The 24,371-nt window shown below is 35.7% G+C and overlaps 1 protein-coding gene, 1 long non-coding RNA gene and 1 pseudogene across 2 annotated transcripts; all 3 read left to right on the top strand.

Annotated features, from left to right (window-relative positions):
• The first annotated feature begins 2,725 nt into the window (after positions 1-2,725).
• On the top strand, positions 2,726-2,988 carry LOC107061094 (uncharacterized). The gene is made up of 2 exons (XR_001473740.1): positions 2,726-2,846; positions 2,928-2,988. It is a non-coding gene; the product is annotated as an uncharacterized lncRNA (long non-coding RNA).
• A 5,875-nt stretch (positions 2,989-8,863) lies between these two features.
• LOC102579541 (putative late blight resistance protein homolog R1A-10) lies at positions 8,864-12,435 on the top strand (annotated as a pseudogene).
• A 639-nt stretch (positions 12,436-13,074) lies between these two features.
• LOC102580627 (putative late blight resistance protein homolog R1C-3) lies at positions 13,075-23,932 on the top strand. Its single transcript, XM_006350076.2, has 4 exons — positions 13,075-13,166; positions 13,398-13,481; positions 13,592-17,419; positions 23,603-23,932. The coding sequence occupies exons 3-4, from the start codon at positions 14,730-14,732 to the stop codon at positions 23,775-23,777; spliced, it is 2,865 nt and encodes a 954-aa protein (XP_006350138.2). The 5' UTR covers positions 13,075-13,166; positions 13,398-13,481; positions 13,592-14,729; the 3' UTR covers positions 23,778-23,932.
• Positions 23,933-24,371: the final 439 nt, after the last annotated feature.

Here is a 24,371-nt window from a genome sequence, read left to right as displayed (position 1 = left end):
TCTCTTCTTCACTCTTAAGCCCTAGCCTTCACTCTCTTAAAATGGAACAAAATGATCCAAAGATCAGCCCTATACAACAATATATCCTCAAAAGAAATAGCTAGGGAAAAGACCAAAATGCCCTTAATGATTCCCGGACGGATTTCCTTGTCAACTGCCCAACTTTCAAAGGGCCATAACTCGCTCATACGAACTCGGAATTGAGCAAACTCGGTGGCGTTTGAAAGATCGTTCCACGAACTTTGCAACCATAACCGGAACTACTCCTAACTCATCCTGAGCTAGGAGTTACGACTGCTCAAAGTTGGCCAAAAATAACTGATTTCCACACTTAGCCAATTTTTTTCCAGATTTCAAGTTCTTTCCAAAAAATGAAAATTTCCAATTCTAAGCCTCTTCACTTATTTCACATTGCCGGATGTTACACTTACTAATATATAATATTACTTTAGAGTAACTAACTGTAGGAATATATAATAGAGAAGATTCTATAGGAATATAATTCTAAAGAATACATTCTAATTTATTCTTTGACTTGTTGAAAGCAAATAAACACTGAATATATATAGATTAAATACTATTAAAGCAAGATATAATAGGATAAAAAGTTTTAAGATAAATTTATGTAAAAAGTTTTAAGGTAATTTTATTTCATAAATAAGTAACGAGAGTTTAGGAGATTTAACAAATTATTAGAAAGGAGTTACCAAAAAAATTATGTTGAAAAGGTTTAACATAGCTTGATTAAGGAACAATCGATATTAAATACTAACAAAGTAATTGAAAATAAAACAAAAATAAATGAGGAAAAAGTCACATGAAAAGATTTTTCTTTTCTTGTCTACATCTAATAAAAGACAAAAAAGAAATTGAAGAAAAAAATCATGAAAATCATAAGTCCCTATTTATTTGTTTGTCTACATCGAATAAAAGACAAAAAAGTCATCTCAGATAATAATGATAGCCAGATCATCTCTTATCATGTCTTTATCTCGCTCCTCTCTTCGATCCCTTACTCTTATTTTGTGCCTCAATCATCCAAGTGAATTTGTTTTCTTTCTAAAACGATATATAGATTTGCAAAAATCAAAGATCTATGATTTCAAAATCATTTATGAGGGACCTAATTATTTTCTCCTCCAACACGATGTAACTCTAGGCTGATTGACAAAGAATTAGTTTCCTTTTTATTTTTTGTACAAAAAAGTCAAGTGTGAAATAATTAATATAAACTTAAACTATCTCCTTTATGGAAAAATATCCGATAAAATTAGAACAACACATACTTTAACATAAAATTATTGAACCTCTTAAAAATTACACAATCCTTATGGAGAAAGCTAATATGTGACATGGTTACAACAAAAACAAAAATGGAGAATCTAATTTAATTCTTTATAATCATACAAAATTCATTTATTAACTTGTAAAACGACATACACAAGTATAGAAATAATGTTATGATAACAAGGAAAGGAAAAGTTCTAAATAAACATCATATCAATTAATTCTCTCTATATATAATGAAAGTCATACAGAAATTAGTTCTAGATATATCACCTTTGTATCCATTGAACTCTAGTAAATCAACCATTGGATTAGAAACCAATTCCTCATCTTACCAGCAACACAGAAACCTCTTCAGTCAAATCATAAAAAGGTTCTGTCATTAGATTAATTTGAATTTGTAAGAGAAACACTTACAACTGAAGCTATTTATAAAGTATCATTTACTGGCTTATGAGCCTGTTTAGAGATAATTATATATAAATAATCTTATCTAAATATCTAGATAATCCCTCAAATTTGACACAAATTGTAATTTAGATACTTAAATTTATCTAAAAGAGACCAAATAAATACTTTTACTATTGTCATATACGCACTCATGAACACCTTATGCTGACATGGCAAATTTATGTGTATTGTAAATGCTTGTGTTATTACATTATTGAATCACAATAAAAAGATTATTTCTTAAAAAAATTAAATTTTTGATTGACTTCTATTCCAACAATCAAATTATACAACTTGGGGTTCATTAACTATTTCTACTAATATCAAAATTTAACATTGATTATTGGATATTATTTGAAGTTATTGAGGATGACATTATATTTATTAAGTATTAATTACACTTCTTGAATAGTTGGAAGATTCTTTGACTTGTGTCCATAATTCAATAGTTCAAATGATGAATGTCTTGTCTTCAAGTAACGGCTAATGGTCTTAGATTTAGGCCTTATTTATTTTTGTTCGGATAAATTAGCCCAAAGATATTCTAAATAGAGTATGATATTGTGCACTTTGACCAAGTTAGCACAGTTTTTTTTTTCTTCAAAAAGTCTCACACATTATGAAAAAATTACACGAGTTGACAAATATTACTAGGTTATTAGTCATTGAGGGTAGGGTATAGTTTAATTTACTTACTGTCAGTAAATACAGTTTCAGTTTTTTTGCCATTAAAAATGAGACCCACCACCTCTTTGTATACCGAATCAACAAAACCTTCATCGGCCTTTGTATATGATTTTATACAAATCAAATTTATCTCTCATCTCCTCTCCTTTCCTCATTTCCTATTTTTCTCCTAAAATAACTCTTTCACTTCCAATTTGAAATTCGAATTTCACTTTCTCCCTCCAATTGTGTTTTACTTTTTGCAGGTAACTGCCTAAATCGTAGGTGAACCTCTTCTTTTTTTTCATTTTTCAATTGTATATGTATTGTGCTTGTTAGTGTTTGGATAATTTTTTCTCAAAATTCCCTCATTACTTATTAGATTATCATTTTTATAGAAAATAAAATGGATGATTCGACTCCATCTAAGCGGATTACGAGAGGTACGTCATTGCATGTCAAAGTTTTTAATAATCAACCTTCATTTTCAGTCGGTTTCACTCAAGATTTTGGAGTCAATGCAGGGTCTATGGAAAAATCTAAACAAATTCTAGAGGAAAAATCTATTGCAGAATTGAGATCCAAGAAAAAAATGACCCAATTGCACTTCCAGAAGTCATCAACAATGTCAAGGCAAGCGACATTAAAATTGTTGAAGGAAAAAGTAAGAGGAAAGCCAAAGATAGTGATTCTGAGGAGGTTGTGTCTCCTTCATTAGATCAAGACAAATACAAAGAACATCAGGTATTTGCTTAAAACACAATTGTATGTAGATATTTGTATATTTTGTTAGTTATATACAAAATTGTATGTAGTATATGTATATTTTCTGCTTAAATCACAATTGTATATTATATATATATATATATATATATATATTTGTATATTTTGTAAGTTATATACAATAGTATGAACTAAACAATATACAAACCTTACATTATTATATATACAGTTAGGTTACACCAAAAATTATCAAATTAAAGCACACCTTTTTTATCGAATCATATACAATTCATATATATATAATTGACTTAGTAATTTTATACAACTACTTACACTTATACATGGGATAAGAATTTTACACAATTACTTACGTATATACAATATTATCAATTAAACAATATACAAATCGTATAACTTATATATACAATAAAATTACAACAACAACAACAAAGATTATCAAATTAAAGCACACCGTTGTTGTCGAATCATATACACTTCATATATACAAATTGTGTCATTCAATTTTTCGAACAAAAAATTAGAATTGAATTGTTAATATAAAATTTATCTAATCTTGTATAAACAAAATTAAATTATTGTGAACCATTAGAATGAAAAAAACAAAAATAATCCATTTTCCAAAATTTCAATTATATACTATACAAATCAATTGTATACTTTCTTGCCGTTCAAAACATGAAGTTTCCTTGAAAGAAATGCTTACCTAGCGTTGAATATACAAGAATATTGATTAATCGTATGCTTCAGTCATTTGAGGAACCCAGTTGTTATGGTGTTTCTATTGCTATAGAACTTTTTTTTGGAAAAATATTTAATTTTGGACGATTAGCTTGAATAATGGGATTATGTAAATTTTTTATTACCATATTTAGCACTCATGTATCCATTTATTAAAATTTTTTTTTGTATAAATTATATTTTTGAAAGAAAATATACAAAATTAATGCTTCATAGCAAACTAAACTATACCCATTGAATGTAATTACTAAACTATACCTATAGAGTGTTATTTCATTAAATACGTTTGTCATATATGAAATTTTCCCTTAAGCGATCCTACACCTTATATATAGCTTCTCAAATGTGGAAATTCAATCTCACACCCAACAATCTTTCCCTCAGACTAAGTTTCATGGCCCAATATCACAATGATCCACAAGTCAATTCATGAGATTCACTATGTGCGTCACCCACATCGTCTAAGTATTTTATGGCAATCAAGCCCTACAACTAGCTTCTTCTTTATATATATATATATATATATATATATATATATATGCATCTCTAATTAATCTCGTAAAGGAATTAAGGGGCCAATTTCAAAGAATTAGGCAATTTTCTTAGTTTTTCGTGTGTGTTAACCCATAAATATTTTGGTGATATGGTTTTCGGACGATTTCTTTTGTGCAACTTATATGGAACCCTTCGTAGGGAGTTAGTCTCACACTTTTTAGAGTCCATTTTGGGCATTTAGGGGATAATTTATAGGAAATAGGTGATCTTCTCAGTTCGTTTGTATTAGCCTATGAATATTTTGGTGATATGTCTTCCGAAAAATTTCTTTGTAAAATCTTTACGGGACCCTTCATAGGGAGTTAGTGGAGTAGTACCTATAGTCTCACAATTTTAGAGTTCATTTTGGGCATTTATGTCACGCCCCGAGCCTACACCCTGGACATGGCCGGCACTCGAAGACCATTGTTGGCCCCCAAGCGAACCCTTGGCCTGGCTTACTTAACTCAGTGGAAACCTAACTCAATAGAATAACTTCATGCAATGAAAGGTCATAAGACAACCTAACTGATAAAAATCTGGCCAAAAAGGCAACTCGAGTCTCAAAATAGAATATTTACATATATACATAGATGAGAGACTCAAAACTAACTCACTGACTGTCTATGAAGCCTCTATAACACTGAGATGGATGTTGGGACAGACCCCGCAACATCTTAATTAAACAAAACTAGGAACACAAAATAACAGGGTCCTCCGAAAAGTAAGGAGGCTCACTACTGACTATGGAGTGCTCAGCTGGATCAACGGCGTGCTGGATGCTGATCCTGGTTGCCTGCTTCTGTATCATAATAAGATGCAGGCCAACTGGCATCAGTACATGAAATGTACGAGTATGCGAGCTGGACAGCTAAACAACAACTTAAGCTTGAAAGGTGTACAAAAGAGAACTTACCTTGGCTCTGTTCAACTCATGAGTAACTGAACTCAATTTAAAGCAATGAGACACATGCAATATATATAAAGCTGGCAAAACTATTTAAAATATGACGTCAAAATCATATTTATAATATCATGAAAATACCATGCTTCCTCTCAAAGTCTACTTGTGCAATGCATGAATGAAGTCCCATACCCCCATCCATACTAAGCAGAACCCCTCGAGGAACCATGCAATTTCTACTGTGGGAGTTTCTCTAACCAATAACCACCACTATGAGTCCTAGTGATGATACAACGTTTTACCTCACGTTGCCCGAGGACCATCCTATACCTTTCCGTGATATAGGACCTTACTTTAACTTTTGCTTAGTTGATCCACTAGCTTAACTTTCGTGATCATCTAAAAAGTATGACCCGAGAAATCCCTTGTTTAGCTACATGGTTCTTATGGAGAGTTGAGTTAATATGAACTCGTGTCCCCAATTCGGTGCTCAAGACTACTCCCAAAAATACTTTAGCTCATTAGTGTTTTAAACACATCTTTCTTTAGTTGAGATAATTACTCAAAACTTAGCCCAAAGGCTCTTGAAAACTCTTTCTAAAAAGAACATCTCAAAACCATATTTTTATATGATCATCGATGACTCGGGATATTCATACTGCTTAAACATTGATGGTATATCTAGAGACCATACTGTTTAAACATTTATGACATACTCGATTTGTCATATTAATCATATTTTTGAAACTCTTTCGCAAAGCTCATCTTTTCTCAAAAAGAGATAGTACTCAAACTTCTCAAAACTCTTTTGGAAATCTCAGTTTTCTCTCATCTTAAATGTGAAAACATTTATAAACTTCTTTGGGAATACTTAGTTCCCTAATAACTTTTGAGAAATGAACTTGACTCTTACTCTTGGCTTAACTTGAAACTGTATGCTCTTTACTTAACTTGAAACTCTATACTTAACTTGGAACTCAATACTTAACTTCAAAGCTTAAGTCTTAAAACAAGGTTTAAACATTTGTAAAAGACTTCTTAAAATATGGTTCATGTTGAATTATGGGCATGAACAACTTGACTTGAAGGTGTACAAGCTACATGGAACTCATGTGTACGACACTTCTCATTCTCTTACTCACTTGCTCGAGTCTTGAAACAAGTTACTAGAAATTGTAGAAGACTCCTCAGAAAGACTCAAAGGGATTTTCTTAGAATATTCGAAAGAATTCTCAAAAACATAAACTCTCAACTCTACCTTGAATTTGAATTTATGAATTCAAGATTATGATCATATTAGGAATGACTTTTAGGTGTTTAGAAGTAGCTTAGAGTAGTTAGAATCGAAAAGGAGTGAAGGTGCACTTTTAATGAACTCAAACGGGGCAACCGACGACAAATTGGATGGGGTAGGCGACCCTGGCGCTATGGGTGGCGCGGGGCGCCAGCCCCTAAACTTCAGAGGTGGGTTTGGGGCGCTCTGGCAGGCGCAGGCCCCCAACCCAGAAATTTCAGCAAGTTTATTTTCTCGTTTTCTCACCCTATTTCGCCTAAAATCGAATGGTTTCTTCCCCAAATCACTTAGAATCATTAAAACCCTCAATATACAATAGATTTAACTCAGAATTCCATCCGGGAACATGCACCAAACCCACAAGAAGTTTCAACAACACAACCACAAACTTCAACCAACACAACCACAAACTTCAACAAGAACAACCACAAAAATTCAACAACACAACCAATCTTTTCTCAAAAATAAAACGAGTGTGGCATGTGGGGGAAAGAACCAACCCAACACTATGAACTCACATACCTTAATAGGGATCACCCCCGACGAAATCCACGACGATCTCTACGAACCTTGCTTCTTCTTCTCCTTCTCCTCTTCTCTCAAGAACCCTAACCCTCACTCTCACTCTTTTAAAATGGTAAAAACTGATCTAAATTCAGTCTAACACACTAATATAACCAAAAGAATTGATTAGGGAAAAGACCAAAATACCCTTACAATTTCCGGCTAACTGCCCTGCCAACAGCCCAACTTCCAAAGGGCATAACTCACTCATACGAACTCGAAATCATGTAAAATTGGCATCGTTGGAAAGATCATTCAACGATCTTCGCAAAAATAACTGGAACTACACCTAAATCATCCTGAGCTAGGAGTTATGACTGTTCAAAGTTGGCCAAAAACTCACTTTTTCCCATACTTAACCAAATTTTCCAGATATTTTTTTTTCTTTCCAAAAATAACTATTTCCAATTCTAAGCCTCTTCATAGTTATTTCAATTTGTCGGATTTTACAATTTAGGGGCCAATTTACAGGAATAGGCGACTTTCTCAGTGTTTTGTGTGTGTTAGCCCATTAATATTTGGTGATATGACTTTCAGACGATTTATTTGCTACATATTTACGGAACCCTCTGTAGGGAGTCAGGGGAGCAGTATGTACAATCTCACAATTTTAGAGTCCATTTTAGGCATTTAGGGGCCAATTTAAAGAAATTGGACAATTTTCTCAGTTTTTCGTGTCTGTTAGCCATTAATATATTGGTGATATGACCTACGGATGATTTCTAATCGAAATCTTTACGAAACCCTTAGTAGGGAGTTGGGGGAGCAATACGTACCATCTGACAATTTTTAGAATCCATTTTGGGCATTTAAGGGTCAATTTACAGGAATTAGACGATTTTCTCAGTATTTTTTCATGTGTTAGCCCATAAATATTTTGTTGATTTGACTAGAGTCTAAACTTCTCATGTATATTAAGAGATATTTATGCTTGGTTAATTGAATCGAACTAGGAATAGAGAAATTCCTACTTGGATCTTAATATTTCTCTCTCTTTGATTTGGAAAATTCTATGAAGTTGCTTTCAATGGAATTAGTGCCCGTTTGGATTGACTTAAAAAAAGTAACTTTTAAAAAGTAACTTTTTAAAGTGCTGGAACTTATTTTTAAAATAAGTAGTTATGTGTTTGGATAAAAGTGTTGCAGTTGAATAATAATAATAATATAATAATAATAATAATAATAATAAAATAATAATAATTCAATATGGGCAATTTGGAAATTGTATAAAAGAATTAAGGGCAAAAAGGTAATATACTTGGTCAACATAAAAGGGCTTTTAAGTTTTAAAAAAAAAAAAAAACTCCCCTCACCTAGCTTTTAGCTTTTAGCTTTTGGCTTAAAATAAGTCATTTTTGACTTAAAATAAGTCACTTTGCTAATTGTCAAGCACTCTAATAAGTCAAAAACTGACTTTTAAGTCAGTTTGACCAGCTTAAAAGTCCATCCAAACAGGCTCTTAAAATCATCAATCTCTTGTATGTAAGAAACATACTTATATTCATGAATAGATATGTGTAGGGTCTAATAATGAATGATCACAAATTTTTCTACATGATGATAAGGTTGGTGGACCTAGCTAGAAATGTGATGGAAATAGCTAGTAAAAGAAAGAACCTTGCATTTTCTGTTTTCTTAAGAACTGAAAAATTACATAACTTGTGGCAATTTGTCCTATTTTCATACTGAGAGATATTTCTATTTTTTGGTATATATGGCTTATGCTGCTGTTACTTCCCTTATGAGAACCATACATCAATCAATGGAACTTACTGGATGTGATTTTGCAACCGTTTTATGAAAAGCTCAAATCTTTGAGAGCTATTCTGGAGAAATCCTGCAATATAATGGGCGATCATGAGGAGTTAACAATCTTGGAAGTTGAAATTGTAGAGGTAGCATACACAGAAGCTCGAATCTTTAAGAACTATTCTGGAGAATTCCTGCAATATAACGGGCGATCATGAGGAGTTAACAATCTTGGAAGTTGAAATCGTAGAGGTAGCATACACAACAGAAGATATGGTTGACTCGGAATCAAGAAATGTTTTTTTAGCACAGAATTTGGAGGAAAGAAGCAGGGCTATGTGGGAGATTTTTTTCGTCTTGGAACAAGCACTAGAATGCATTGCTTCCACCGTGAAACAGTGGATGGCAGCATCGGACAGCATGAAAGATCTAAAACCACAAACTAGCTCACTTGTCAGTTTACCTGAACATGATGTTGAGCAGCCCGAGAATATAATGGTTGGCCGTGAAAATGAATTTGAGATGATGCTGGATCAACTTGCTAGAGGAGGAAGGGAACTAGAAGTTGTCTCAATCGTAGGGATGGGAGGCATCGGGAAAACAACTTTGGCTGCAAAACTCTATAGTGATCCTTACATTATGTCTCGATTTGATATTCGTGCAAAAGTAACTGTTTCGCAGGAGTATTGTGTGAGAAATGTAATCCTAGGCCTTCTTTCTTCGATAAGTGATGAACCTGAGAATCAACTAGCGGACCGACTGCAAAAGCATCTGAAAGGCAGGAGATACTTGGTAGTCATTGATGACATATGGACTGTATTAATGGAAGCAAAATACTCCTGACTACTCGGAATGTGGAAGTGGCTGAATATGCTAGTTCAGGTAAGCCTCCTCATCACATGCGCCTCATGAATTTTGACGAAAGTTGGAATTTACTACACAAAAAGATCTTTGAAAAAGAAGGTTCTTATTCTCCTGAATTTGAAAATATTGGGAAACAAATTGCATTAAAATGTGGAGGATTACCTCTAGCAATTACTGTGACTGCTGGACTTCTCTCCAAAATCGGTCAAAGATTAGATGAGTGGCAAAGAATTGCGGAGAATGTAAGTTCGGTGGTAAGCACAGATCCTGAAGCACAATGCATGAGAGTGTTGGCTTTGAGTTACCATCACTTGCCTTCTCACCTAAAACCGTGTTTTCTGTATTTTGCAATTTTCGCAGAGGATGAACGGATTTTTGTAAATAAACTTGTTGAGTTATTGGCCGTAGAGGGGTTTTTGAATGAAGAAGAGGGAAAAAGCATAGAAGAGGTGGCAGAAACATGTATAAACGAACTTGTAGATAGAAGTCTAATTTCTATCCACAAATTGAGTTTTGATGGGGAAATACAGAGCTGTGGAATGCATGATGTGACCCGTGAACTCTGTTTGAGGGAAGCTCGAAACATGAATTTTGTGAATGTTATCAGAGGAAAGAGTGATCAAAATTCATGTGCACAATCCATGCAGTGTTCCTTTAAGAAGCGAAGTCGGATCAGTATCTATAAGGAGGAAGAATTGGCTTGGTGTCGTAACAGTGAGGCTCATTCTATTATCATGTTGCGTGGATTCAATTGCATCACACTGGAATTGTCTTTCAAGCTAGTAAGAGTACTAGATCTTGGTTGGACTCCATGCCCAATTTTTCCCAGTGGAGTACTTTCTCTAATTCATTTGAGATACCTATCTTTGTGTTTTAATCCTTGCTTACTGCAGTATCGAGGATCGATAGAAGCTGTTCCCTCATCAATAATAGACATTCCTCTATCGATATCATGCCTATGCTATCTGCAAACTTTTAAACTTTACCTTCCATTTACCGATAGTTATCCTTTCATATTACCATCGGAAATTTTGACGATGCCACAATTGAGGAAGCTGCGTATGGGCTGGAATTACTTGCGGAGTCATGAGCCTACAGAGAACAGATTGGTTTTGAAAAGTTTGCAATGTCTCAATCAATTGAATCCTCGGAATTGTACAGGGTCTTTTTTTAGACTATTTCCCAATTTAAAGAAGTTGAAAGTATTTGGCGTCCAAGAGGACTTTCGCAATCACAAGGACCTGTATGATTTTCGCTACTTATATCAGCTCGAGAAATTGGCATTTCGTGTTTATTATCCAGGTGCTGCTTGCGTTCTAGAAAGCACTGCACCTTCAGGTTCTACTCCGCAAGATCCTCTGAGGTTTCAGACGAAATTATTGTACAAAAAGACACAATTCGGGAAAGCTGCACCTCCAGCTGATGTTCCAACTTTACTCTTACCTCCTCCGGATGCTTTTCCACAAAACCTTAAGAGTTTAACTTTTAGCGGAGAATTCTTTTTGGCATCGAAGGATTTGAGCATTGTTGGTAAATTACCCGAACTCGAGGTCCTTAAACTATCAGACAATGCCGTCATAGGCGAGGAGTGGGAAGTAGTTGAGGAAGGGTTTCCTCACTTGAAGTTCTTGTTTCTGGATAACATATACATTCGGTACTGGAGAGCTAGTAGTGATCACTTTCCGTACCTTGAACGACTTTTTCTTAGAAATTGCTATGATTTGGATTCAATCCCTCCAGATTTTGCAGATATAACCACACTAGCTCTTATTGATATAAGTAGCTGTCGACAATCTGTTGGGAAATCCGCCAAGCAAATTCAACAGGACATTCAAGACAACTATGGAAGCTCTATCGAGGTCCATACTCGTCATCTTTTGTAAGACATCTTCTTCCTTGATTTACAACAATATTTAACTCATCATCATAGTAAACTCGATAATAATCTGGATAATAGCTTTAGTAAGTCCAATTGCACCAATTCAACAAAAGTTCTTGATGCTGTCATTGTGTTTGATTTGAATCCTTCCAATATTGTGTAACTTGTTATACTTGCATGTTCATTCTTGATTTTGGGAAGTGTAACATTTCATTTTTCATCTTTTGTAGAAAGCATTTTCGATATAACAACAGATGAAGATGACTTTGAGAAAGAAGTTGCTTCTTGCCGCAATAATGTGTAAGTTCTTATACCTGCATGCTCATTCTTGCTATAATGTTCTCTTGTTCCTTAATTATGGGACATCTAACATATTATTTTCCATTTTTTGTGTCTTTTTTTTTTCTCTGCAGCGAGTAGTTAAGGTGTTCTGAGGACTAGCCAGTTCTCTGAAATAAATGTCAAATCAGAATTTTCATTTTTTCTGCATAAGGTGGCAGGATGATTGCAAATGGCTTGTAATTTAATTGTATATGATCTTTCGTATAGCCATTTGTCAGTGGTTCTTTAGATACTCCAAATTTTATGTACATACATACATACTGTATAGGCCAGAACACTCTCTGTCACCTTGACACAAGTGTACTCCTCGACCCCAACTTTTGTTGAGTTTATTATTGCTAGACCGTACTACACTTGAATTTGAATTGGACGTTATCAATATACAGCTTGAACTCCTTTATTGAAACTTATTTTTCTAAAGAGATTAGTGTAGGGTCTAATAATGTATGATCACAAATTTTTCTACTTTTTCCTGTCTTTTTTTTTTTTAACTTTGGTCTCTTCTTTTGTCTACATGATGATAAGGTTAGTGACCTCACATCTTTCTACTTTATCCTGTTAGTGGACCTAGCTGGAAATGTGATGGAAATAGTTGGTGTCTTATGTGTATTGTGTCATGTAGGACTCATGTGGCTAGTTGTTCAACTTTATACAAGTTTACTCTTACCTTTCAGGGCAACTGCACCTCCAACTGATGTTTCAACTTTACGCTTACCTCCTCCGGATGCTTTTCCACAAAACCTTAAGAGTTTAACTTTTAGCGGAGAATTCTTTTTGGCATGGAAGGATTTGAGCATTGTTGGTAAATTACCCAAACTCGAGGTCCTTAAACTATCATGGAAATCCTTCATAGGCGAGGAGTGGGAAGTAGTTGAGGAAGGGTTTCCTCACTTGAAGTTCTTGTTTCTGCATGAAGTATGCATTCGGTACTGGAGAGCTAGTAGTGATCACTTTCCGTACCTTGAACGACTTTTTCTTAGAAGTTGCTATTATTTGGATTCAATCCCTCGAGATTTTGCAGATATAACCACACTAGCTCTTATTGATATAAGTTACTGTCAACAATCTGTTGGGAATTCCGCCAAGCAAATTCAACAGGACATTCAAGACAACTATGGAAGCTCTATCGAGGTCCATACTCGTAATCTTTAGTAAGTACATCTTCTTCCTTGATTTACAACAATATTTAACTCATCATTATAGTAAACTCGATAATAATCTGGATAATAGCTTTAGTAAGTCAAATTACACCAATTCAACAAAAGTTCTTGATGCTGTCATTGTGATTGATTCGAATCCTTCCAATATTGTGTAAGTTGTTATACTTGCATGCTCATTCTTGATTTTGGGAAGTGTAACATTTCATTTTTCATCTTTTGTAGCAAGCATTTTCGATGTAGTGTAACAATAGATGAAGATGATGATATTGACTTTGAGAAAGAAGTTGCTTCTTGCCGCAATAATGTGTAAGTTCTTATACCTGCATGCTCATTCTTGCTATAATGTTCTCCTGTTCCTTAATTATGGGACATCTAACATATTATTTTCCATTTTTTGCGTCTTTTTTTTTCTGCAGCGAGTAGTTAAGGTGTTCTGAGGACTAGCCAGTTCTCTGAAATAAATGTCAATCAGAAGCCAAATGTGTGAGTGTTTGTTTTCATTTTCTTTGAAAAGATTCTGCATAAAGGGGCAGGATGATTGCAAATGGCTTGTAATTAAATTGTATATGATCTTTCGTATAGCCATTTGTCAGTGGTTTTTTAGTTACTCCAAATTTTATGTACATACATACTGTAGAGGCCGGAACAGACTCCAGTACCTTGTGTTTCCTTTCTTGGGAGTCCTCAATCTACCTCGCAAAGGAAGACGGAAGGCTAAATTCAGTGGCACCAGCAACACCAGTAGAAAGGTGTAATATTTAAGAGACTACTCGTGTCACGATAAGTGTACAAATAGCAATGTTATCCTCCCTGGCTTTTTCTACTCGAATATTAAGGAATTCACTGTGCTTATTCCACAAGATCATTTTTTAAACTTTTACCAGAATTTTCTTACAAAAGTCATACTCAAATGAAGCAAATCATAAAAAAAATACACATTCACTGTTATACTGAGATATTCTTCTTTGTTTATGCACAAAACTCTCCCTATTCTAGAGAAAATGTTTCCTCCATACCAAACACACCCTTAAACTTGAGTTGGTTGATAGAGACTAGAGAGTAGAGAGCACTACATGGATTATGGACCTAGCTAAAAGAAAGACCTTTTATTTGTAGATAAGCTTAGGAAATTCGCAAATTCGCATTCTCTGTCACCTTGACACAAGCATACTCCTCGACCCCAACATTTGTTGAGTTTATTATTGCTAGACCGTACTACACTTGAATTTGAATTGGGCGTTATCAATATACAGCTTGAACTCCTTTATTTAAACTAAAATTTTAGTTTATTTTTCTAAAGAGATTAGTGTAGGGTCTAATAATGAATGATCACAAATTTTTCTACTTTTTCCTGTCTTTTTTTTAAAAACTTTGGTCTCTTCTTTTGTCTACATGATGATAAGGTTAGGGACCTCACATCTTTCTACTTTACCTGTTAGTGGACCTAGCTAGAAATGTGATGGAAATAGTTAGTAAAAGAAAGATTACATAACTTGTGGCAATTAATTTGTCCATTTTCATACTGAGTGTGAGAGATTCCTATTTTTTGGATATATGGCTTATGCTGCTGTTACTTCCCTTATGAGAACCATACACCAGTCAATGGAACTTACTGGATGTGATTTGCAACCATTCTATGAAAAGCTTGAATCTTTGAGAGCTATTATGGAGAAATCCTGCAATATAACGGGAGATCATGAGGGGTTAACAACCTTGGAAGTTGAAATCGCGGAGGTAGCATACAAAGCAGAAGACATGGTTGATTCGAAATCAAGAAAAGTTTCTTCCGCAGAAACTGTAATTACACGAAGCAAAGCTTTCTGGGAACTCTGTTGTTCCTTGGAACAAGAGGTAGAATGCATTGATTCCTTCATGATGCAGTGGTTGGCAATATGGGACTGGTACAACAACTTTAAAGATTTCAAAGCACAAAATTTTTGTCTATCCAAGATACCTGAACGTGCTGTTGAGCGGTCCGAGGATATAATGGTTGGCTATGAAAATGAATTCAAGATGATGCTGGATCAACTTGCTAGAGGAGAAAGAGAACTAGCAGTTGTATCAATTGTAGGTATGGGAGGCATTGGCAAGACAACTTTGGCTACGAAACTCTACAACGATCCATGCATGATGTATCGTTTTGACATTCGTGCTAAAGCTACTGTTTCACAAGAGTATTGTGTGAGAAATGTTTTCCTAGACCTTCTTTCTTGTATAAGTGATAAACCTTATGATCAGCTACATGACGGGCAACTAGCAGATCGACTACAAAAGCTTCTAAAAGGTGAGAGATATTTGGTAGTCATTGATGACATATGGACTACAAAAGCTTGGGATGATATACAAATATGTTTCCCAGACTTTCATAATGGAAGCCGAATACTCTTGACTACTCGGAATGTGGAAGTGGCTGAATATGCTAGCTCAGGTAAGCCTCCTTATCACATGCGCCTCATGAATTTTGACGAAAGTTGGAGTTTATTGTATGAAAAAGTCTTTACGAAAGACTCTTTCTCCCCTGAATATGAACAACTTGGAAAGCAAATTGCATTGAAATGCGGAGGATTGCCTCTAGCAATTGTTGTGATCGCGGGACTTCTCACTAAAATTGACAAAGCATTGAGTGAGTGGCAAAGTGTTGCTGAAAATGTAAGTTCAGCAGTAAGCACAGATGTTGGTGTCCAATGCATGAGGGTGTTGGCAATGAGTTACCATTACTTGCCTCACCACCTAAAACCATGCTTTTTATATTTCGCAATCTTCCCAGAGGATAAACTGATTTTTGTCAATAAACTTATGATATTGTGGGAAACAGAGGGATTTTTGAAGGTAGAAGAGATGAAAAGCATAGAAGAAGTGGCAGAAAAGTACCTACAAGATCTTATTGATAGAAGTTTAATTTCCATAGAAAGTACTACTTTTGATGGAAAAATTAAGTGTTGTGGAATTCATGATACGACTCGTGAACTCTGTATGATGGAAGCTCGTAACATGAATTTTGTGAATGTTCTCGGAAGTAAGAATGATCAAAATCCATGTGTGAAATCTATGCAGTGTTTGTCTAAGAGTCGAGGTCGAATCAGCATCCATAATAAGAAAGAGTATGTTAGGTGCCTTAACAGTGAAGCTCATTCTGTTATCTTATTTGGTAGATTCCGATGTTGCATGAGGGAGTACTTGCCGTTCAAGCTAGTAAGAGTTCTAGATCTTGCTGATAATATCTGTCTAACTTTTCCCCGTGAAATACTTTATTTGATTCACTTAAGACACCTAGCTTTGCGTATTTATCCTAACGTTGAGCAATATCTAGGATCCGAAGAAGATGTTCTCTCATCAAGAGTAGACATTCCTACATCCATATCAAACCTATGCTATCTGCAAAGTTTGGTACTTTACCTTCCACTCGTTATTAATCTTCGTAAACATGCTTTGATATTACCATCAGAAATTTTGACTATGCCACAGTTGAGGCACCTTCATTTGGATCGGAATTACTTGCGATATCATGAGCTTACAGAGAAAAGTTTGGTTATGAAAAATTTACATTCTCTGTTTGGATGGAATCCTAGCTATTGTACTGCATCTTTCTTTAGACTATTTCCCAATTTAAAGGAGTTGCAAGTACGTGGCATCCCACAAGACTTCCATAGTCACAAAGACCTCTATGATTTTCGCTACTTAGATCATCTCGAGGAACTAGCATTTTGTCTTCCTCCTCAAAATAATGCTTACTTTTTGGAGAGGAGAATGTGTTTTCAGACAAGGAATCCACTTGTTGTAGAAGTTGTTCCATCTTTGATCTTACCTCCTCCAGATGCTTTTCCACGAAACCTTAAGAATTTAACTTTTACAGGAAATTTCTTCTTGTCATGGAAGGATTTAAGCATTGTTGTCGGAAAATTGCCCAAACTTGAACTTCTTGAACTAACACAGGGTGTATGCAGAGGCAGGGAGTGGGAAGTAGCTGAGGAAGGGTTTCCTTTTTTGAAGTTCTTGTTACTTAAAAGATCACATATTCAGTACTGGAGAGCTAGTTGTGATCACTTTCCGTGCCTTGAACGACTATTTCTTGATAGTTGCAGGTTTTTGGACTCAATCCCTCAAGATTTTGCAGATATAACCACACTTGCTCTAATTGATATAAGAAACTGCCCAGAATCTGTTGGGAATTCCGCAAAGCAGATTCAACAGGACATTCAAGACAACTATGGAGGTTCTATCGAGGTCCATATCCATCAGGCTTTGTAAGACATCGTCTTCCTTGATTTACTTCCTTTTTCTTACCTGAACGATGGTGATACTTCAAGTAGGATAGTCATTAAGTTTATTTCAATTAACTCTTTAAAGTTTTCTGGCTTTAAGAGATTAAAGTGAGTTACGACCATGTTGCTCAATCCATTTTCAGTCCCGTCCAAATCCACCTATTTTTCACCACTAGTAAAAGGGAACAACTCATATATAGTTGATGTGTGTTTTGATAAATAGTTGGTAATAGTTCTGGTAGGAACTCGCACACCTAGTAGTTCAGCTATGAAATTTGAAAAAAGGGATATTGATGAGAATATAAAGTATAATTAGTTAGTTATGTACAGTAGAGTCGGTTATGTACAGTAGAGTTAGTTAGAATCAAGTTTGTTAGTTAGTTAATTTCTGCCAATGATTATTAGTTGCTTAGTGATTGTGTATATATACAGATACATTGTAATACTCACTTCTTTAATTCACATTCAATGAGAGATAATTTTCATGTTGCTCTTCTAGATTCTTCTTCTCTTCTCTTCTCTCTTCTTCTCTCATCTTTTCTCATGTGAGTTGAAGCTACATCAATGGAGGAGCTTGACTGATCAGTAGCTGATTTCATCATGGTATCAAAGCACAGGGAATTGCTCCTGTTTTTTTTTGTTTCCAATTCAATCTGTGAGCTTCGTTTTCTCTTATGTGAATTTTTTCTTTGATCTGGTTGATCTCGACTGGATCTTCGATCTGTCAATTTTGTTTGTGAACGCTGTTTGATCTGGTTGTTCTCGACTTGATCTTCTTCCCAATTTTCAATTCACAATGGTCGATTCTTCAAATGATTCCATTCCAAATGCTTCTGCATCCACTGTTAGGGTAGAAATCCCTAGTCCTTTCTACTTGCATCCATCTGAGAATGCAAGTTCATCCCTATTACCTGCAGTTTTTGATGGAACTGGTTACAGATCCTGGAGAAGAGCAGTTCTCAGGGCTTTATCTGTTAAGAGCAAGACAGGATTCATTAATGGGAAGGTTGTGAGACCTGATCCTACTGATCCTAGCTTTCAGCAATGGGAAAGGTGTGATGATATGGTCACATCTTGGATCCTGAATTCCTTGTCACCAGATTTGCGTGATAGTCTGCAGTATGTCAATAATGCTCAGGAGCTTTGGGGAGAACTAGAAGAAAGGTACGATCAAACCAATGGGTGTAAATTGTATCAACTGCAGAAGGAAATTAATGATCTGGTCCAAGGCACTTTAGACATCACTGGATATTACACAAGAATGAAGAAGTTGTGGGAGGAAATGAGTACCATTGATGTCAATTCTCAGTGTACTTGTGTGTGCATTTGTGGGGGTAAAAGCAAATTACACAAGGCTGAACAAGACAGAAGATTGATACATTTTCTAATGGGATTGAATGAGATATATACGACTGTCAGAGGCAGCATTCTCATGATGAACACACTTCCAAGCATGGCTCAAGCTTTTGCCATATTATCCCAAGAGGAAAAACAAAGGGAGGTGAAGCCTCATAATCATACAGCCTTGGATTCTACCTCTCTCAATGCTTATGGACAGACCAACAGCAGTGCAGGATACAGGGGATTCCGGACAAACTACAGTTCATCTGGAGGAGGTGGAACCAATTCTGGTAATACTGGGTTTAGAGGCAATTCTAGCACTGGCAAGTCTTCTTTGTTTTGTGACTACTGTAAGAAATCAGGACACACAAAGGATAGATGTTACAAGCTTCATGGATACCCATCCAATCCAAATCCAAGGTTCAAAAAGGGAAAAGCTGCAGCAAATGTGTGTGCCCCTGATATGAATGGAGTTCAATCTGAAGAGGAACCTGAAGTAAGGAGACAAATGCCATTGAACTTGTCCAAAGATCAATATGAACAACTACTCAATCTCCTGGGAACTTTACAAGTTGGAAATGGAGCCTCAGACAACTCAAACAACATGCTGAATGGAGCTGTGAACTTGGCAGGTATACTTGCATGTTATTCCTCTATTACTGATATAGGTGATCTTTCTTGTAAATGTGTTAAACTGACTGCTGGCTCTTGGATCATAGATTCAGGAGCATCACACCATATGACCTATGATAAGACCACCCTCACAAACATCATTTCACTTCCATATCCCTTTCTAATTTCACTCCCTAATGGTTACAAGGTTAAAGTGACTGAAATTGGTGATGCTTGTTTAAATCCAGCTTTGACTCTAAGCAAAGTGTTGTTTGTACCTAGCTTCAAGTTTAATCTCATTTCTGTTCATTGTTTAGCACTACAATTCAATGGTGTAGTCAGCTTTGACAAATCTTCTTGTTTGCTGCAGGGCCCTTCTCTGAAGAGCCCTCTGGAACTTGGTAAAGCCAAGAATGGCCTGTACTTCTTGTGTCACAAATGCCACAATTGTTGTCCATCTGCTGAGAGTAAAGCACCTCATGTTAATTGTCCTCTTGTCTCTTCTTTAGGCAATACTAGCAGGGTTTCAGATTCTAATGTGTCCACTGGTTCTTCTGTAAAATACTCTCCTATGAATAAGGCAGATTGTACTGTTTTTCCTTCCTCTTGTTTTACTCATGCTTGTCCTTCATTTACAAATGTCTCTAATCACACTCATGATGATGAACTTTTGTGGCATGCTAGATTAGGACATGTACCTTTTGTAAAAATGAAAAATATCTCAACTATACCTGTTCATTTTTCTCCTAAACAGCCTTTTACTTGCAATATATGCCCTATGGCTAGGCAAACTAGGATGCCTTTTCCAGAAAGTATCACCACCACCACTAAAGTGTTTGAGTTGTTACATGTTGACCTATGGGGACCATATCATGTTCCCACTCATGATGGATATCATTATTTCCTCACTATGGTAGATGACCACAGTAGGTCCACTTGGACACAATTGCTGAGATGTAAGAGTAATGCTCTCCAAACTATCAAAGCCTTCATATCTCTCATAGAAAACCAATTCCAAACCAAGTTAAAAAGCCATAAGATCTGACAATGGGTTAGAGTTTACTTCAGCTGAAGCCACAAATTTCTTCCAAAACAAGGTATCATACACCAAAGAACTTGTCCTTATACACCTCAACAAAATGGGGTGGTAGAAAGGAAACATAAGTACCTACTTGAAACAGCAAGGGCACTTTTGTTTCAGTCAAAGTTGCCTATGAGGTACTGGGGGGAATGTGTATTGACTGCCACATACCTGATTAATAGACTGCCCACTCAACTTTTACAGAATAAATCTCCATATGAAATGTTGTACCATAAATCACCTACATATTCCCACCTTAAGAGTTTTGGTTGTCTTTGTTTCCCCACTACCTTGAAAACTCACAAAGATAAATTTGAACCTAGAACCACACCTCATGTTTTTGTTGGTTACCCTTTCAATACAAAAGGTTACAAAGTTTTGAATTTAGCTACCAAGAAAGTTCATATATCAAGAGATGTTATTTTTCAAGAAAATATTTTTCCTTTTGTTATTGCCCCTGATGGTTCTAGTTTCAATTCCATTCTGCAAATGCTTACTCATACCACTAGCATGCCTTGTATGTCTGGTAAAATGAACATTTTTGCTAATGATGATCAACTGGAAAATTTCACACCACATGAAGTCACTAATAATCAAGTAACCAGTAATACCAACATGAATGAAGTACCACCTGCTGTCCTACATGAACCTACAACTCAACCTACTACAACTCAACCTACCTTACCTGATCCAAATGCCACCATGCATCATGATACTTTACCAGTACCTACAATATCAGCACCTAGAAGAACAACCAGAACCATACACACTCCTAATTACCTAAAAGAATACACCTACACTATACCTAAGCTGCACTCCCTCACTTCCTTTATATCTCCCCATAAACATGTATGTTTCACCAGTCTTTGTTCTGATAGTCAGCAGTTAGTAACAACCATTTCACATGAATGTGAGCCTATTTCATTTGAGGAAGCAATATTGCACCCTGCCTGGCAGCAGGCCATGACACAGGAGTTTGAAGCTTTGTATGCTAATGACACTTGGGAGATGGTCATGTTACCTGATGGGAAGAAAGCTATTGGGTGCAAGTGGGTGTACAAAATCAAGCACAAAGCTGATGGGAGTGTGGAGAGGTTCAAGGCTAGGCTGGTGGTCAAAGGTTATACACAACAAGCTGGGGTGTAGGTTGGTGGTCAAAGGTTATACACAACAAGTTGGGGTAGATTACACTGAAACCTTCTCACCTGTAGTTAAAATGACTACTGTTAGAACATTAATCTCTTTAGCTGTTAAGAAAGATTGGAGCTTGTATCAGCTAGATGTCAATAATGCATTCTTACATGGTGATTTGCATGAGGAAGTGTACATGGCACCTCCACAAGGTCTTGTAGTAGGTTGTGATAACATGGTGTGCAAATTGAAGAAGTCTTTGTATGGACTAAAACAGGCCAGCAGGCAATGGTATGAGAAGTTGGCAAACTGTCTATGTTCAAGAGGGTATCAGCACTCAGACAGTGATTACTCACTGTTCTACAAAAGGAAGGGCTGCTCCTTGGTGTTTGTTGCTGTATATGTGGATGACATAATTCTAACTGGAACAGATGTGGCTGAAATCAACTCCTTAAAGAGCTTCTTAAATGATCAGTTCAAGATAAAGGATTTGGGCAAACTACACTACTTTCTGGGACTGGAAATATTATACAGACATGATGGAGTGCTAGTTTCACAAAGGAAATTCACTTCTGATCTCCTGAAAGATTTTGATGTGTTAAGTCACAAGGCCACTACATCACCACTTGATTGCACTGAGAAGTTAACAGCTACAGATGGCAATCTTTTATCTGATCCTACTCAATACAGGAAGTTGGTTGGTAAGCTAAATTTTTTGACCAACACTAGAATGGACATAGCTTATAGTATACAACACTTGAGCCAATTTATGCAATCACCTAGGGAACCACATTTAAAAGCAGCATACCATGTGCTCAGATATTTGAAACAGGATCCAACATTGGGAATTTTTATCTCAAACAAGCCTGATCTCACTATCAGTGCTTATTGTGATTCTGATTGGGCTGCTTGCCCTGATTCCAGGAAGTCTGTTAGTGGATACCTAGTGCTTCTGGGTGATAGTCCTGTCAGCTGGAAGTCTAAGAAGCAAGCAACAGTGTCTTTGTCATCTGCTGAAGCTGAATATAGAGCTGTGAGACAAGTTGTAGGAGAACTAGTGTGGCTTGAACGATTGTTGGATGAGTTGACTGTACAATGCTCCTTACCTATCCCTGTCCATTGTGACAGTCAAGCAGCAGTCCACATTGCAAAGAATCCAGTTTTTCATGAGAGGACAAAGCACATAGAAATCGATTGTCACTTTGTTAGGACCAAGCTTCAACAAGGCCTAATCACACTCCATCATATTCCCACTGATTCACAGTTGGCAGACATCTTCACCAAGGCTCTGACTGGAGTTAAACATACTGCCTTATTGCACAAGTTGTCTGTAATTACATCACCTCCAACTTGAGGGGGGGTGATGAGAATATAAAGTATAATTAGTTAGTTATGTACAGTAGAGTCGGTTATGTACAGTAGAGTTAGTTAGAATCTATGTACAGTAGAGTTAGTTAGAATCAAGTTTGTTAGTTAGTTAATTTCTGCCAGTGATTATATATATATAGTCACATTGTAATTCTTGTAGTTTTAATTCACATTCAATGAGAGATTAATTTTCATGTTGCTCTTCTAGATTCTTCTTCTCTTCTCTTCTCTCTTCTTCTCTCATTCTTTCTCATGTGTAGTTGAAGTCTACATCAATGGAGAGCTTGACTGATCAGTAGCTGATTTCATCAGATATTATGATACAGATTTTAATAGGAGTACGTCAAGAATATCTGTAAGGCTCACACGACTTTGCTCTTCGAATGATCCTGGTGTACACCCTCTTACAATCGTGACTAAACGTGTAATATACACATGCAAAGCATGTGTCCAGAACTAGTAATAAAATAATTATAAGTTGCTTTAATAAGCAGTTAAATGGCACCTATAGTGTAAAAGTTCATACGTTGTCATTGTATATGATTTAAATCCTTCCAATATAGTAATTGTGTAACTTGTTATACTTGCATAACATTTCATTTTTCATCTTTTGTTGCTGGCTTTTTCAACAGTGAGGAAACAAGTGACGATGACGATCATGATGATGATGATGATAATGATGAAGAAGATGAAGATGATGATGAAGATGATGATGAAGATGAAGATGATGATGAAGATGAAGATGAAGATGACAACGATGATGAATATGATGATGATGACCTCTTTCTTTCAAATGTTATAGCATAGGGGCAGGATGACTACAGATGGTTTGTAAATTAGCCTACTCAAATTTTATATCTGAATCAAGCAATAAAATATTGTCTTTGTTTTGTAGAATGAACAAGTAAAAGTGGATATTTATTTTTAGCAATAAAAAAAAAGTATAACCGGATCAAAGTACTTGAAAGATATATCAAATCAAATGGACAAATAAAAATGTATTAGCCCATAAATATTTTGGTGATATATCTTCCGAATAATTTCTTTGTGAAATCTTTACGGAACCCTCCATAGGGAGTTAGTGGAGCAGTACATAGTCTCACAATTTTAGAGTTCATTTTGGGCATTTAGGGGCCAATTTACAGGAATAGGCGACTTTCTCAGTGTTTTGTGTGTGTTAGCCCATTAATATTTTTGGTGATATGACTTACGGGCGAATTCTAATCGAAATTACAGAACCCTTAGTAGGTAGTTGGGAGCAATACGTACAGTCTGACAATTTTTTAGAGTCCATTTTAGGCATTTAGGGGCCAATTTCAAGAAATTAGACAATTTTCTTAGTTTTTCGTGTGTGTTAGTCATTAATATATTGGTGATATGACTTACGGGCGAATTCTAATC

The sequence above is a fragment of the Solanum tuberosum genome, unplaced genomic scaffold (assembly GCF_000226075.1).
Source record: "Solanum tuberosum cultivar DM 1-3 516 R44 unplaced genomic scaffold, SolTub_3.0 scf00116, whole genome shotgun sequence".
In the NCBI taxonomy this organism is placed as follows: Eukaryota; Viridiplantae; Streptophyta; class Magnoliopsida; order Solanales; family Solanaceae; genus Solanum; species Solanum tuberosum.
This window is presented reverse-complemented; position numbering and strand designations above follow the sequence as displayed.